At 39.2% G+C, this 17,716-nt stretch overlaps 1 protein-coding gene across 2 annotated transcripts in view; it reads left to right on the plus strand.

Annotated features, from left to right (window-relative positions):
- Window positions 1–17,716, plus strand: part of CDK14 (cyclin dependent kinase 14) — a 598,852-nt gene that overhangs the window by 125,733 nt on the left and 455,403 nt on the right. For both annotated transcript variants that reach the window (XM_010354653.2, XM_030932371.1), the window contains one exon: window positions 8,398–8,643. In XM_010354653.2, coding sequence (XP_010352955.1) covers window positions 8,398–8,643 — 246 coding nt within the window. The remainder of the gene's footprint in view (window positions 1–8,397; window positions 8,644–17,716) is intronic.

A 17,716-nucleotide genomic window follows, 5' to 3' on the forward strand; every position in this document is an offset into this window, starting at 1 on the left:
GGTCTCCTGCAGATGCTCCTTAGCTGGCTCAGGGTCTCTTATGAGATTCCACCACTCAAGCAGGAAGCTGGAACTGTGGTTGGCCCTGAAACTTTACTCACAAGGTTGTTTGCAGGCCCTAGTGTTTCTGCACATGTGCCTCTCCACAGGGCTGCCTCATGGCATGGCAGTCGACTTTCCCCAGGTCTAGTGATCTAAGAGGGGAAACTCAAGGCAGAGAGAGAGCACCAAAATAGAAGAAATATTTTTCCTATGAGTTTTCTCAGAAGTGGTATCCTATGATTTTTGCCGTATTATATTTATGGGATACAAGTCAACAAATGCAGCCCACACTCAAGAGCTGGGGATTACATAAAAGTGTGAATACTTAGAAGTGGGTGTTATTGGGAGCCATGTTAGAGACTACCTACCACTGTATGTTAAACTGGCGAATTACACATTTGTGAATGTTAAGCCAACCTTGTTGTGTTTGTGGGATTAGTGTGACATTGTCATGGTTTACTATCTTTTTTATATACTATTGCATTCAATTTGTTGAAGATGTACTAGTAATTTTTCACATCTGTGGTCATGAGAGAGATTGATCTATAATTTCCTTACAATGTTTTTGTGCGATTTGGGTCTTGGAATGACACTGGCCTTATAAAATGAGTTGGGAAATATATCCTCCTCATCTATATTTTGAAAGAGTTTCTGTACAATTGATGTTATTTCTTCCATTAATGTTTGGTTTAACTTCACCAGTGGTGCCATCTGGCCCTGGCATTATCTTTGTGGTAATGTTTTTGACCACAGATTCAATTCCTGTCATAGACACAGGCCTATTCAGATTATCTATTTTTTTTTTTACTGAGTGATCTTTGGTTAGTTTTTGTCTTTCAAAGAATTGGTTTCATCTAACTTGTGGAATTTATTGGCATAATGTTGTTTATAATATTTGTAGAAAATCTGTAGTGATGTCACCGCTCCATTCCTGATAGTAATATTGGCAATGTATATTTTCTACTTTTTTTCCCCCTTATCTGTATGGCTAAATGTTCATCATTAAAAAAAAATCTTCTCTGAAAACCAGCTTTTGGTTTTATTGATTTTTCTTTATTGTTTTCTGTTTTCTATTTTATTTATATCCACTTTCTTATTTATTATTTCAGTCTTATTTTGGTTTTTATTTGCTTTTTTTCTTTCCTTCTTTTTTTTTTTTTGTGTGTGTGTGTGTGTTTTTAGGTGGACGCTGAGGTCATTGCTTTGAGACCTTTCTTCTTTTCTCTAGTCATTTAGTATTACAAATTTTCCTACAGCTAAAGTACTACTTTAGCTGAATCTCACCATTTTCATATTTTGTGTTATCATTTTTATTTAGTCTGAGATGCTTTGTAATTGCCTTTCTGTATTAATTTAGTCATGAACCATTTTCTGTCATTCTTATCTTTTACTTTCTCTCTCTGTTTTAAGTAATTTGATTTCATTGTGCCCTTACATTTTTTTTTTTCTTTCAAATTTTCTGTGTTTGCAGTTCATTGACTTCTCAGGCCCATGTATTTATGATTTAATTGCCTTAGTGTCATGGGTGGTTTCTTTTCTACTGCCTTCACATCCTTAAGAAGAGCACAAAAATCCTTAAAAATATTGCACGCTCCAACATACTTGTAATAAATTTTTACTTTTTAATCATGACTAGAGGACTCTGCCTTGAGTCTTTTAAAAATATCTTCAGCTGTTTTCTCATATGCTAAAAAGTATGATAATATTCTTCTCATTTGACTTAGTTAGAATTCAGCCTGTGCTTAGTAGTTGAGACATACTCTTAGGGTTGATGTTTAACAATTAAAAATTTTTTGTTTCAAAAACTTGAAATGGTTTATTTTAGTTATATATACTTTTCTACTTTAGTGGTTTTAAAAACATTACATATGTTGGCGTATTTATTATAAAATTCACACAAGAGTGTTCAAAAAATTGCTAATCTTACCCATTCAATTCCACATGTCTGGAGATATCTGATGTTAATAGTTTGGTGTGTTTTCCTATATACTTTTCATTATGCTCATGCACTCACAGATGTCTATATCTATGCATCTGTGTCTGTATTTATATCTGTGTCTGTCTACTTCTATCCATATACATAGCTGCATTTATCCCCCACATGCAATCATTCTATACATATTAGCTCTGTGTATTGGTGGGTTCTGTATTCACATACTCAACCAACCACGGATCCAAAGTATGTATTTAAAAACTTTATATTTTTACCTTAACAATGTGGGCTTTTCATAAATATCTTCTGTTTTTCTGCTTTTGATAGCATATAGGGATGTGGGAACTTTTTATAAGAAGAAAAACATTCTATAAACAATTTTATTTAGAATTATATTTTCTTTAGAGAGAACAATTAAATTAGCTAGCTTTACAGACAAGCCAGAGGCCATCAAATTATCTAATAAGGACAACAAAGTCTCCAGAGTATAGGGAGAATGACAGGCTTAGAACATAAAGTAAAAAGCAAGGAACAAAAGTCACAGAGACTAAAATAAAATGAGAGGGTGGGCAGGAAGAGAATGGGTAAAGAAGGAAGAAGAAGGGAAGGAAGTGGAGGTCTGGTAGAGTAACGTAAATCAAATTTTGAAATGAATGCTTTTCAGTGTCTGTCTTCCTTCCTTCCTTCCTTCCTTTCCTTCCTTCCTTCCTTCCTTCCTTCCTTCCTTCCTTCCTTCCTTCCTTCCTTCCTTCCTTCCTTCCTTCCTTCCTTCCTTCCTTCCTTCCTTCCTTCCTCCCTCCCTCCCTCCCTCCCTCCCCCCCCCTTTCTTTCTTTCTTTTCTTTCTTTCTTTTTTTTTTTTTTTTTTTTATTATACTTTAAGTTCTAGGGTACATGTGCATAACGTGCAGGTTTGTTACATATGTATACTTATGCCATGTTGGTGTGCTGCACCCATCAACTCGTCAGCACCCATCAATTCATCATTTATATCATGTATAACTCCCCAATGCAATCCCTCCCTCCTCCCCCCTCCCCCCTCCCCATGATAGACCCCAGTGTGTGATGTTCCCCTTCCCGAGTCCAAGTGATCTCATTGTTCAGTTCCCACCTATGAGTGAGAACATGCGGTGTTTGGTTTTCTCTTCTTGTGATAGTTTGCTAAGAATGATGGTTTCCAGCTGCATCCATGTCCCTACAAAGGACGCAAACTCATCCTTTTTTATGGCTGCATAGTATTCCATGGTGTATATGTGCCACATTTTCTTAATCCAGTCTGTCACATGATGGACATTTGGGTTGATTCCAAGTCTTTGCTATTGTGAATAGTGCCGCAATAAACATACGTGTACATGTGTCTTTGTAGTAGACTAATTTATAATCCTTTGGGTATATACCCAGTAGTGGGATGGCTGGGTCATATGGTACATCTAGTTCTAGATCCTTGAGGAATTGCCATACTGTTTTCCATAATGGTTGAACTAGTTTACAATCCCACCAACAGTGTAAAAGTGTTCCTATTTCTCCACATCCTCTCCAACACCTGTTGTTTCCTGACTTCTTAATGATTGCCATTCTAACTGGTGTGAGATGGTATCTCATTGTGGTTTTGATTTGCATTTCTCTGATGGCCAGTGATGATGAGCATTTTTTCATGTGTCTGTTGGCTGTATGAATATCTTCTTTTGAGAAATGTCTGTTCATATCCTTTCCCCACTTTTTGATGGGGTTGTTTGTTTTTTTCTCGTATATTTGTTTGAGTTCTTTGTAGATTCTGGATATTAGCCCTTTGTCAGATGAGTAGGTTGCAAAAATTTTCTCCCATTCTGTAGGTTGCCTGTTCACTCTGATGGTAGTTTCTTTTGCTGTGCAAAAGCTCTTTAGTTTAATGAGATCCCATTTGTCAATTATGGCTTTTGCTGCCGTTGCTTTTGGTGTTTTAGACATGAAGTCCTTGCCCATGCCTATGTCCTGAATGGTACTACCTAGATTTTCTTCTAGGGTTTTTATGGTATTAGGTCTAACATTTAAGTCTCTAATCCATCTTGAATTAATCTTCGTATAAGGGGTAAGGAAAGGATCCAGTTTCAGCTTTCTACTTATGGCTAGCCAATTTTCCCAGCACCATTTATTAAATAGGGAATCCTTTCCCCATTTCTTGTTTCTCTCAGGTTTGTCAAAGATCAGATGGCTGTAGATGTGCGGTATTATTTCTGAGGACTCTGTTCTGTTCCATTGGTCTATATCTCTGTTTTGGTACCAGTACCATGCTGTTTTGGTTACTGTAGCCTTGTAGTATAGTTTGAAGTCAGGTAGCGTGACGCCTCCAGCTTTGTCCTTTTGACTTAGGATTGTCTTGGCAATGCGGGCTCTTTTTTGGTTCCATATGAACTTTAAAGCAGTTTTTTCCAATTCTGTGAAGAAAGTCATTGGTAGCTTGATGGGGATGGCATTGAATCTATAAATAACCTTGGGGAGTATGGCCATTTTCACGATATTGATTCTTCCTATCCATGAGCATGGTATGTTCTTCCATTTGTTTGTGTCCTCTTTTATTTCACTGAGCAGTGGTTTGTAGTTCTCCTTGAAGAGGTCCTTTACATCCCTTGTAAGCTGGATTCCTAGGTATTTTATTCTCTTTGAAGCAATTGTGAATGGAAGTTCATTCCTGATTTGGCTCTCTGCTTGTCTGTTGCTGGTGTATAAGAATGCTTGTGATTTTTGCACATTAATTTTGTATTTGAGCCTATGTATGTCTCTGCATGTGAGATGGGTCTCCTGAATACAGCAGACTGATGGGTCTTGACTCTTTATCCAGTTTGCCAGTCTGTGTCTTTTAATTGGAGCATTTAGTCCATTAACATTTAAGGTTAATATTGTTATGTGTGAACTTGATCCTGCCATTATGATATTAACTGGTTATTTTGCTCGTTAGTTGATGCAGTTTCTTCCTAGCCTCGATGGTCTTTACATTTTGCCAAGTTTTTGCGATGGCTGGTACCGGTTGTTCCTTTCCATGTTTAGGGCTTCCTTCAGGGTCTCTTGTAAGGCAGGCCTGGTGGTGACAAAATCTCTAAGCATTTGCTTATCTGTAAAGGATTTTATTTCTCCTTCACTTATGAAACTTAGTTTGGCTGGATATGAAATTCTGGGTTTAAAATTCTTTTCTTTAAGAACGATGAATATTGGCCCCCACTCTCTTCTGGCTTGTAGAGTTTCTGCCGAGAGATCTGCTGTTAGTCTGATGGGCTTCCCTTTGTGGGTGACCCGACCTTTCTCTCTGGCTGCCCTTAAGATTTTTTCCTTCATTTCAACTTTGGTGAATCTGGCAATTATGTGTCTTGGAGTTGCTCTTCTGGAGGAGTATCTTTGTGGCGTTCTCTGTATTTCCTGAATTTGAATGTTGGCCTGCCCTACTAGGTTGGGGAAGTTCTCCTGGATGATATCCTGAAGAGTGTTTTCCAACTTGGTTCCATTTTCCCCCTCACTTTCAGGCACCCCAATCAGACGTAGATTTGGTCTTTTTACGTAATCCCATACTTCTTGCAGGCTTTGCTCATTTCTTTTTCTTCTTTTTTCTTTTGGTTTCTCTTCTCGCTTCATTTCATTCATTTGATCTTCAATCGCTGATACTCTTTCTTCCAGTTGATCGAGTCGGTTACTGAAGCTTGTGCATTTGTCACGTATTTCTCGTGTCATGGTTTTCATCTCTGTCATTTCGTTTATGATCTTCTCTGCATTAATGAGTCTAGCTGTCAATTCTTCCACTCTTTTTTCAAGATTTTTAGTTTCTTTGCGCTGGGTACGTAATTCCTCCTTTAGCTCTGAGAAGTTTGATGGACTGAAGCCTTCTTCTCTCCTCTCGTCCAAGTCATTCTCTGACCAGCTTTGATCCGTTGCTGGTGATGGGCTGCGCTCCTTTGCAGGGGGAGATGCGCTCTTATTTTTTGAATTTCCAGCTTTTCTGCCCTGCTTCTTCCCCATCTTTGTGGTTTTATCTGTCTCTGGTCTTTGATGGTGGTGACGAACTGATGGGGTTTTGGTATAGGTGTCCTTCCTGTTTGATAGTTTTCCTTCTGACAGTCAGAAGGACTCTCTGTTGGTCTGTTGGAGATTGCTTGAGGTCCACTCCAGACCCTGTTTGCCTGGGTATCAGCAGCAGAGGTTGCCGAAGATAGAATATTGCTGAACAGCGAGTGTACCTGTCTGATTCTTCCTTTGGAAGTGTCCTCTCAGGGGTGTACTCCACCCTGTGAGGTGTGGGGTGTCAGACTGCCCCTAGTGGGGGATTTCTCCCAGCTAGGCTACTCAGGGGTCAGGGACACACCTGAGCAGGCAGTCTGTCCGTTCTCAGATCTCAACCTCCACGTTGGGAGATCCGCGGCTCTCCCCACAGCTGTCAGACAGAGTCGTTCGCGTCTGCACGGGCTCCCGCTACTTCCCCTGTTGGTCTTCAGCTGTGCGCTGTCCCCAGAGGTGGAGACTACAGAGACAGGCAGGCTTCCTTGAGCTGCTGTGAGCTCCACCCAGTTCGAGCTTCCCAGCGGCTTTGTTTACCTACTTAAGCCTCAGCAATGGCGGGCGCCCCTCCCCCAGCCTCGCTGCTGCCTTGTGGATAGATCGCGGCAGACTGCTGTGTTAGCAGTGAGGGAGGCTTCGTGGGCGTGGGACCCTCCCGGCCAGGTGTGGGATATATTCTCCTGGAATGCCTGTATGCTTACAGCGCAGTATTGGGGTGGGAGTTACCCGATTTTCCAGGTGTTGTGTGTCTCAGTTCCCCTGGCTAGGAAAACGGATCCCCTTCCCCCTTGCGCTTCCAGGTGAGGCGATGCCTCGCCCTGCTTCAGCTCTCGCTGGTCAGGCTGCAGCAGCTGACCAGCACCGATTGTCCGGCACTCCCTAGTGAGATGACCCCAGTACCTCAGTTGAAAATGCAGAAATCACCGGTCTTCTGTGTCGCTCGCGCTGGGAGTTGGAGACTGGAGTTGTTCCTATTCGGCCATCTTGCTCCGCCCCCCTCTCTTTCTTTTCTTTTCTTTCTTTTCTTTCTTTCTTCTTTCTTTCTTTCTTTCTTTCTTTCTTTCTTTCTTTCTTTCTTTCTTTCTTTCTTTCTTTCTTTCTTTCTTTCTTTCTTTCTTCTTTCTTTCTTTCTTTCTTTCTTTCTTTCTTTCTTTCTTTCTTTCTTTCTTTCTTTCTATTGTACTTTAAGTTCTAGGGTACATGTGCATAACGTGCAGGTTTGTTACATATGTATACTTGTGCCATGTTGGTGTGCTGCACCCATCAACTCGTCAGCACCCATCAATTCATCATTTACATCAGGCATAACTCCCAATGCAATCCCTCCCCACTCCCCACTCCCCATGATAGGCCCCAGTGTGTGATGTTCCCCTTCCCGAGTCCAAGTGATCTCATTGTTCAGTTCCCACCTATGAGTGAGAACATGCGGTGTTTGGTTTTCTCTTCTTGTGATAGTTTGCTAAGAATGATGGTTTCCAGCTGCATCCATGTCCCTACAAAGGACGCAAACTCATCCTTTTTTATGGTTGCATAGTATTCCATGGTGTATATGTGCCACATTTTCTTAATCCGGTCTGTCACAGATGGACATTTGGGTTGATTCCAAGTCTTTGCTATTGTGAATAGTGCTGCAATAAACATACGTGTGCATGTGTCTTTGTAGTAGAATAATTTGTAATCCTTTGGGTATATACCCAGAAGTGGGATGGCTGGGTCATATGGTACATCTAGTTCTAGATCCTTGAGGAATTGCCATACTGTTTTCCATAATTTCAGTGTTTTTCTTTTACCACGTTATTTCTTTTAATCCATTAGCTTTGAAATAAAGAAAACGCCCACCGTTGTCCTCAGTTCTTTAATATCTCTAACCATTAGCTCCGTTCATTCCAATTGGCAGATGAAATCAAGATGGGGACAGATTTTAAGCATACGTATTCATGCATAAAACTTTTAAACAACATAATGCCCTTTCCTTCTCTAGCCTCGGTTAGCTGCTTACACGATGACCCATCAGTTAGTGTGCATCTGATTTGCCTATTTTTTGTTTTTTAAATTAAGGCCAGTTACCCAACCTCTTAATGATTCAGAAATAAACCACTTCCAGTCAGATGGTAAAACATGTGACAGAGTTCAAGAATCATCTTAGGGTACTACTAGCAGCCTGGGCCTTAAGTTTCTCATTTTAGAGGTAGATTTTTTAGTGTAAGCTCTAAGTGAGTATAAACAGAATGTTTGTGAGAAATTTTTTGTACTGTAATTTATGCTGATGCAGCTTTTAGAATGTGGGCTTTTTGGGTATTTCCTGAAACTGAAATTGGCATGCTTTCTAGAGTAATATATTGCCATGTTTAGTGATATTAAAGTTGCAGTTAAGAGTTCTGAATTTAATTTCTTCTTTTCTCAGATATGTGTCACAAAGATGTCTACACGGAACTGCCAGGGAATGGACTCAGTGATCAAACCCCTGGACACAATTCCTGAGGATAAAAAAGTCAGAGTTCAGAGGACACAGAGCACTTTTGACCCATTTGAGAAACCAGCTAATCAAGTAAAGAGGGTGCATTCTGAGAACAATGCTTGCATTAACTTTAAGACCTCCTCCACTGGCAAAGAGTCACCTAAAGTTAGGCGGCACTCCAGCCCCAGCTCGGTAAGTGCAATCTTTTTGTTTATCACTGGGTAAACAGAAGGAATAGCCCTCTTACAATAATAGCATGCTGTGCTGGAAGACAGCATGAAACTTTATCAGTGCCTTATTATGCATTCTCTCCCAGGGTGGTTGAATGTTTTGGAAGAGAGAGAGCAAACTATATATGGACTCCTTATTTATAAGCACTAAGCAAGCAAATGAATGAAATGATTCAACTTATTTTTGGAAAAATCATTTTTCCCCCTTAATTGTTTCTAGTTAGAGGAATTTATAATTAAATGTCTTTTGTATTTCAAACCCTTGGAGAGGTTATTGAACTTTACTGTGTAGGCAGTAAGGATAGTTTTGAAATTAGCAAATTCACAAAGAATTTCATTGCAGAATAAATGTCAAAATTTGTTCACTTGTGTTAATCCAGTCTTTTTGTGGGGGTAGTCCACCAGTCTTGCTCATGTGACTTCCCTAAAATGACAAATTGAAGTTCTTTTCCAGGACAAAGCCCTGTACTGAATGGAAAATGCTGGAGTAGAAATCTGTGTAGGGTAGATTCAATAGGACCAAAGGAAAGAGAATGTCCAGAAAGAAGTGTTAGAGGGAAACAGACTTTAGATATAACTAGTGATTTACAAGTTAGAAAGGAACACACCAAGAATGTTCTCTGTTATGTTTCTATCCTCAAATACATTTTTTCCCATTTTTTTGGCTTAAATTAATATACATTATTTACAGTTGTATGGTAATATAAATTTTGGTCATAGGGAAACCACAAGTGTGCTATGAGTAAATTTCCTTCCTTGCACAACTTTTTGATTTTCTTAGTTGTCATTGTCTACTTTTCCTTTGTTCAAATTAGCATAATTTTAAACACAATTTGAGGCCTGCAACTATTTGCCAAAACTGTAAAATGCCTCCAAAACAAATCAGATAGTCTATCAGTTTTTCTCCCCCACTGAGATTGCCCTGGCAGTTCTTTATAGTCATAATATAATATGGATTGGTTAATCTCTAATCCTATAGTCATAAGGCTTCCTCTTCTGAGAATGTTTTCCTCCTTTTTTAGTGTTAGCTACCCATTCTCTGGGTTACATGTCTGTCTTGTTTTTGGTTTATTTCATTGTTTTAAAGTATATCCTCCAGTAGTTTCTTGAGAAAGGGTGATGGGGGATTTGCCATATGACTATGTTTTTATCTGTCATTGATTACTTCATTAATAATCTGGTCAAGTATATGATTCTAGTTTAGAAAATAATATTTTCTTAGACTTTTGAATACCTTGTTTTATTGTTTTCTAGGTGCCTAGATTGTACTGACATCCCTAGACTATTCTGATTTCCCAATTCATTCTTTATTTGCTTTTTTCTTTGTGGAACTTTCTAGGACTTTCTTTTTATCCCTGGTGTCATCCTTTTTCTTGGTGTTCAATGGGTGTTTTCAGTTTTCAAGTTAATTTCTTTCAGTTTCAACAAGTTTTCTTATATGTTTAATTTTTTTAATCTTCTCTTTTAAAAGAACATTTTCATTAGATGGATGTTGGCATTATTGGATTGATCTTCTAGTTACCTTACCTTTTCCCTATTATTTTAAATCTTTTTTTCCTACCTTCTTGGTTTTTTTAACTTTAATTTTTAACCCTTTAATTGCATTTTTAATTATACTAACATTTATTTCCACAAACTCTTTCTTATTCTTTGAATGCTCTTTTAAAAATTATCCTGTTTTATTTCAACAAATAACATATCACTTCATGTATTTCTGAGGATACAAAATGTAGCTTGGGAAATTTTTTTTCCTTTTACATATTCTCTGAATTGTTTCTGGATTTCCTTTGAGTTTCTTGTTTCTGTTTATTTGTTTTGGTCTCTGCCTTACCTGTTGAGATTTTTGGTAGGTCTATGTCATGCCTCTTGGAGAGAAACTGTTGGCTCTCAGTTTATGTTATGAGTAATGTACTCAGAAGCTGATTGGAAGCTTTGTGCCCGGGTGGCTGGTGAGTTGGTGGGCTTCAGCATAGGAACTATTGGTGAAGACCTAGTCGTCTTATTTAAGTACTCTCAAATATTACTATCTCTTGATCTTGTTTTCGTTACTGGGTGTTTCTCCGAAAATGGACTTCCCTAATTTATTTTTTTTAGGACATATAAACCTAGCTGTCACTATTCTGAGATGATCAAGAAGGGACTGAGGACCTTTCAGTTCTCTATGCAGACTTTCTCATGATTTTTTTTTTTTCATTCAGTATGATTCTTCAATCTGATATCCACTCTGCCTGGTATCCAAGCCCCAGTTGAATTCTCTGATTCAACCTCTTCAGGGAATACATCTCTGGCGGGACTAGGAAGGGATGGGGGCTGGCCGAGGGAGACTAGGGGCAAAGACCTCCATCTAGCTTAAATTCATTCCAACTAATCATATCATTTGTAGCCCCAGTTTGAACTTCAGCTTCCAGTTTTTGAGTATTTTTGGGACTCTGAAGTATGAATTGACTTATTTCTTACTGGCTTATGCCTTGGATCATGTAGGTATCAAGGTTTTTTTTTTGGTTTGTTTGTTTTTTTCACTCATCCTAGGCAATGTGACATCTCAACCATTTGTGTCCTGTCTTTACATTTTTATTTCTGTCTTGTCTCTAGTGTTTTCTATACTAATTTTGATTGCCCTTATGGGTATTAATTTTACTATTGTTTTAGTATGGATTTGTAAGGGGGAGAGATAAATACATGTGTTCAAGTCATCAAGCTTTCTGGAAATTTTCACTGTTTCTCAATTGTATTTTTAGATTTCTTTAGATCCTCTTGGGCTTACCCTTTCCTGGTTCACCCTGGGATAACTTTTTAAAATATATATTAGGGCATTTGTATTACTTTGTGGGAACTGCATTGCTTTCTTTTTGTTTTAGGAATTTTTGCTTCAATTCAATGTGCCCTGGAAAAGTGTCTTTTGCCTTATCAAATTGGAAATGGCTTCGTTTTCTCTTTTAGCAGGATGCTATAATATCCTGTTTTTTTCTGAGTCCTTTCTATTTGCTACCCTTTTAAAACATTTTTTTTTCTTTTTTTTAAATTATACTTTAAATTCTGGGGTGCATGTGTAGAACGTGCAGGTTTGTTACGTAGGTATACACATGCCATGGTGGACTGCTGCACCCATCAACCTGTCATCTACATTAGGTATTTCTCCTAATGCCATCCCTCCTCTAGTCCCCTACTCCCCGAGAGGCCCTGGTGTGTGATGTTCCCCTCCCTGTGTCCATGTTTTCTCATTGTTCAACTCCCACTTATGAGTGAGAACATGTCGTGTTTGGTTTTCTGTTCTTCTGTTAGTTTGCTGAGAATGATGGTTTCCAGCTTCATCCATGTGCTTGCAAAGGACATGAATTCATCCTTTTTTGTGGCTGCATGGTATTCCATGGTGTATATGTGCCACATTTTCTTAATTCAGTCTATCATTGATGGGCATTTGGGTTGGTTCCAAATCTTTGCTATTGTGAACAGTGCCACAGTAAACATGTGTGTGCATGTGTCTTTATAGCAGAATGATTTACAATCCTTTGGGTATATACCCAGTAATGGGATTGCTGGGTCAAATCGTGTTTCTAGTTCTAGATCCTTGAGGAATCACCACACTGTTTCCACAATGGTTGAACTAATTTACACCCCCACCAACAGTGTAAAAGTGTACCTATTTCTCCACAGCCTTTCCAGCATCTGTTGTTTCCTGATGTTTTAATGATCGCCATTCTAACTGGCACGAGATGGTATCTCATTGTGGTTTTGATTTGCATTTATCTAATGACCAGTGATGATGAGCTTTTTTTCATATGTTTGTTGGCTACATAAATGTCTTCTTTTGAGAATTGTCTGTTCATATCCTTTGCCTATTTTTGATGTTTATTTTTTTTCTCTTGTAAATTTGTTTAAGTTCTTCATAGATTCTGGATATTAGCCCTTTGTCAGATGGATAGATTATAAAAATTTTCTCCCATTCTAGAGGTTGCCTCTTCACTCTGATGATAGTTTCTTTTGCTATGCAGAAGCTCTTTAGTTTAATTAGATGCCATTTGTCAATTTTGGCTTTTGTTGCCATTGCTTTTGGTGTTTTAGTCATGAAGTGTTTGCCCATGCTTATATCCTGAATGGTATTGCCTAGGTTTTCCTCTAGGGTTTTTATGGTTTTAGGTCTTATGTTTAAGTCTATAAGCCATCTTGAGTTAATTTTGTATAAGGTGTAAGGAAGGGATCCAGTTTCAGCTTTCTGCATATGGCTAGCCAGTTTTCCCAGCACCACTTATTAAATAGGGAAACCTTTTCCCATTTCTTGTTTTTGTCAGGTTTGTCAGAGATCAGATGGTTGTAGATGTGTGGTTATTTCTCAGGTCTCTGTTCTGTTCATTGGTCTATATATATGTTTTGGTACCAGTACCATGCTGTTTTGGTTACTGTAGCCTTGTAGTATAGTCTGAAGTCAGGTAGTGTGATGCCTCCAGCTTTGTTCTTTTTGCTTAGGATTGTCTTGGCTATGCAGGCTCCATATGAACTTTAAAGTAGTTTTTTTCCAATTCTGTGAAGAAAGTCATTGGTAGCTTGATGGAGATAGCACTGAATCTATAAATTACTTTAGGCAGTATGGCCATTTTCACAATATTGATTCTTCGTATCCATGACCGTGGAACGTTTTTTCATTTGTTTGTGTCCTCTTATTTCGTTCAGGAGTGGTTTGTAGTTCTCCTTGAAGCTGTCCTTCATATCCCTTGTAAGTTGTATTCCTAGGTATTTTATTCTCTTAGTAGCAATTGTGAATGGGAATTCACTCATGATTTGGCTCCCTGTTTGTCTGTTATTGGTGTATAGGAATGCTTGTGGTTTTGCAGATTGGTTTTGTATCCTGAGACTTTGCTGAAGTTGCATATCAGCTTAAGGAGATTTTGGGTGGAGATGATGGTGTTTTCTAGATATACAATCATGTCATCTGCAAACAGAGACAATTTGACTTCCTCTTTTCCTAATTGAATATCCCTTATTTCTTTCTCTTCCCTGATGGCCCTGGCCAGAACTTCCACTTACTATGTTGCATAGGAGTGGTGAGAGAGGGCATCCTTGTCTTATGCTGGTTTTCAAAGGGAATGCTTCCAGTTTTTGCTTATTCAGTATGATATTGGTTGTGGGTTTGTCATAAATAGCTCTTATTATTTTGAGATACGTCCCATCAATACCTAGTTTCTTGAGACTTTTTAGCATGAAAGGCTGTTGAATTTTGTCAAAGGTCTTTTCTGCATCTTTTGAGATAATGTGGTTTTTGTCCTTGGTGCTGTTTATGTGATAAATTACATTTATTGATTTCCATAAGTTGAACTAGCCTTGCATTCCAGGGATGAAGCCGACTTGATTGTGATGGATAAGCTTTTTGATGTGCTGCTGGATTTGGTTTGCCAGTATTTTATTGAGGATTTTTGCATCAATGTTCATCAGGGATATTGGCCTGAAATTTTCTTTTTTTGTTGTGTCTCTGCCAGGTTTTGGTATCAGGATGATGCTGGCCTCATAAAATGAATTAGAGAGGACTCTCCCTTTTTCTGTTGTTTGGAATTGTTTCAGAAGGAATGCTACCAGCTCCTCTTTGTACCTCTGGTAGAATTTGGCTGTGAATCCTTCTGGTCCTGGACTTTTTTTGGTTGGTAGGCTATTAATTATTGTTTCAATTTCGGAACTTGTTATTGGTCTATTCAGGGATTCGACTTCTTCCTAGTTTAGTTCTAGGAGAGTGTATGTGTCCAGGAATTTATCTATTTCTTCTAGAGTTTTTAGTTTATTTGTGTAGAGATATTTATAGTATTTTCTGATGGTAGTTTGTATTCTGTGGGATTGGTGGTGACATCCCCTTAATAATTTTTTATTGCATCTATTTGATTCTTCTCTCTTTTCTTCTTTATTAATCTGACTAGTGGCCTATTTTGTTGATCTTTCAAAAAACCAGCTCCTGGATTCATTGATGTTTTGAAGAGTTTTTTCTGTCTCTATCTCCTTCAGTTCTGCTCTCATCTTAATTATTTCTTGTCTTCTGCTAGATTTTGAATTTGTTTGCTCTTGCTTCTCTAGTTCTTTTAATTGTGATGTCAGGGTGTCAATTTTAGATCTTTCCTGCTTTCTCTTGTGGGCATGTAGTGCTATAAATTTCCCTCTACACACTGCTTTAAATGTGTCCCAGAGATTCTGGTATGTTGTGTCTTTGTTTTCATTGGCTTCAAAGAACATCTTTATTTCTGCCTTAATTTCCTTATTTACCCAGTAGTCTTTGAGGAGCAGGTTGTTCCGTTTCCATGTACTTATGTGGTTTTGAGTGAGTTTCTTAATCCTGAGTTCTAATTTGATTGCACTGTGGTCTGAGAGACTGTTATGATTTCCATTCTTTTGCATTTGCTGAGGAGTGTTTTACTTCCAGTTATGTGTAAGTGTGATGTGGTGCTGAGAAGAATGTATACTCTGTTGATTTGAGGTGGAGACAGTTCTGTAGATGTCTGTTAGTTCTGGTTGGTCCAGAGCTGAGTTCAAGTCCTTGATATTTTTGTTAATTTTCTGTCTAATTGATCTAATATTGACAGTGGGGTGTTAAAGTTTCCAACTATTATTGTTTGGGAGTCTAAGTCTTTGTAGGTCTCTAAGAACTCGCTTTATGAATCAGTGTGCTCCTGTATTGGGTGCATATATGTTTAGGATAGTTAACTCTTCTTGTTGCATTGATCCCTTTACCGTTAGTAGTGTCCTTCTTTGTCTCTTTTTATCTTTGTTGGTTTAAAGTCTGTTTTATTGATTGCAACCCTTGCTTTTCTTGCTTTCTGTTTGGTTGGTAAATATTCCTCCATCCCTTTATTTTGAGTGTATGTGTGTCTTTGCATGTGAGATGGGTCTCCTTAATATAGCACACTGATGGGTCTTGACTCTTTATCCAATTTGCCAGTCTGTGTCTTTTAATTGGGACATTTGGCCTGTTTATATTTAAGGTTAATATTGTTAGGTGTGAATTCTATCCTGTCATTATGATGCTAGCTGGTTATTTTGCCCGTTAGTTGATGCAGTTTCTTCATAGTGTTGATGGTCTTTACAATTTGGTATGTTTTTGCAGTGGCTGGTCCTGCTTGTTCCTTTCCATGTTTAGTGCTTCCTTTAGGAGCTCTTGTAAGGCAGGCCTGGTGGTGACAGTGTCTCTCAGCATTTGCTTGTCTGTAAAGAATTTTATTTCTCCTTCCCTTATGAATCTTAGTTTGGCTGGATATGAAATTCTGTGTAAAATACTTTCCTTTAAGAATGTTGAATACTGGTGCCCCCTCTCTTCTGGCTTGTAGGGTTTCTGCCGAGAGATCTGCTGTTAGTCTGATGGGCTTCCCTTTGTGGGTAACCCAACCCTTTTCTCTGGCTGCGCTTACATTTTTTCATTCATTTCAACCCTTACATTTTTTCGTTCATTTCAACCTTGGAGAATCTGATGATTATGTGTCTTGGGGTTGCTCTTGAGGAATATCTTTGTGGTGTTCTCTGTATTTCCTGAATTTGAATGTTGTCCTGCCTTGCTAGGTTGGGGAAGATCTCCTGGATGATATCCTGAAGAGTGTTTTCCAACTTGGTTCCATTCTCCCCGTCACTTTCAGGTACAATAATCAAATGTAGATTTTGTCTTTTCTCATAGTCCCATATTTCTTGGAGGCTTTGTTTGTTTCTTTTCACTCTTTTTTCTCCAGTCTTATCTTCTTGCTTTATTTCATTGAGTTGATCTTTAATCTCTGATATCCTTTCTTCCCTTGATTGATTGAGCTATTGATAATTGTGTATGCTTCACGAAGTTCTCATGCTGTGTTTTTCAGCTCCATCAGGTCATTTATATTCTTCTCTAAACTGGTTATTCTAGTTAGCAATTTGTCTAACCTTTTTTCAAGGTTTTTAGCTTCATTGCATTGGGTTAGAACATGCTCCTTTAGCTCAGAGAAGTTTGTTATTACCCATTGTCTGAAGCCTACTTGTGTCAGTTCATCAGACTCATTCTCCATCTGGTTTTGTTCCCTTGCTGGTGAGGAGTTGTGATCCTTTGGAGGAGAGGAGGTGTTCTGGTTTTTGTATTTTTAGTAGACGGGGTTTCACCGTGTTTGTCAGGATGGTCTCGATCTCCTGACCTTGTGATCCACCCGTCTCGGCCTCCCAAAGTGCAGGGATTACAGGCTTGAGCCACCGCGCCCGGCCTGGTTTTTGTAATTTTAAGCTTTTTTATTTGTGCTGGTTTCTCCCCATCTTCGTGGATTTATCTACCTTTGGTCTTTGATGTTGGTGACCTTTGGGTGGGGTCTCTGAGTGGACATCCTTTTTGTTGATGTTGATGCTATTCCTATCTCTCTTGGTTTTCCTTCTAACAGTCAGATGCCTCTGCTTCAGGTCTGCTGGAATTTGCTGGAGGTCCAATCTAGACCCTGTTTCCTGGGTATCACCAGCCAAGGCTGCACAACAGCAAAGATTGCTGCCTGTTCCTTCCTCTGGAAGCTTCATCCCAGAGAGGCACCCACCAGATGCCAGCCACAGTTATCCTGTATGAGTGTCTATTGGCCCCCACTGAGAAGTGTCTCCTAGTCAGGATTACACGGGGTTCAGGGACCCACTTGAGGAGGCAGTCTGTCCCTTATCAGAGCTTGAACACCATGCTGGGAGATCCACTGCTCTCTTTAGAGCTGTCAGGCAGGGATGTTTAAGTCTGCTGAAGCTGTGCCCACTGCCACCCCATTCCCTGGTTGCTCTGTCCCAGGGAGATGGGGGTTTTATCTCTAAGTCCCTGACTTGGGGCAGCTGCCTTTCTTTCAGAGATGCCCTGCCCAGAGAGGAGGAATCTAGAGGAGTCTGGCCACAGTGGCCTTCGGCCTGGCCTTACTGAACTGCAGTGGGCTCTGCCCATTTCACCTTCCTGGCAGCTTTGTTTACACTGTGAGGGTAAAACCACCTACTCAAGCCTCAGCAAAGGCAATGCCCCTCCCCTCACCTAGCTTAAGCTTCCCAGGTCAACTTGAGACTACTAAGCTGGCAGTGAGAATTTCAAGCCAGTG

This window comes from Rhinopithecus roxellana, chromosome 6 (genome assembly GCF_007565055.1).
Source record: "Rhinopithecus roxellana isolate Shanxi Qingling chromosome 6, ASM756505v1, whole genome shotgun sequence".
NCBI lineage: Eukaryota > Metazoa > Chordata > Mammalia > Primates > Cercopithecidae > Rhinopithecus > Rhinopithecus roxellana.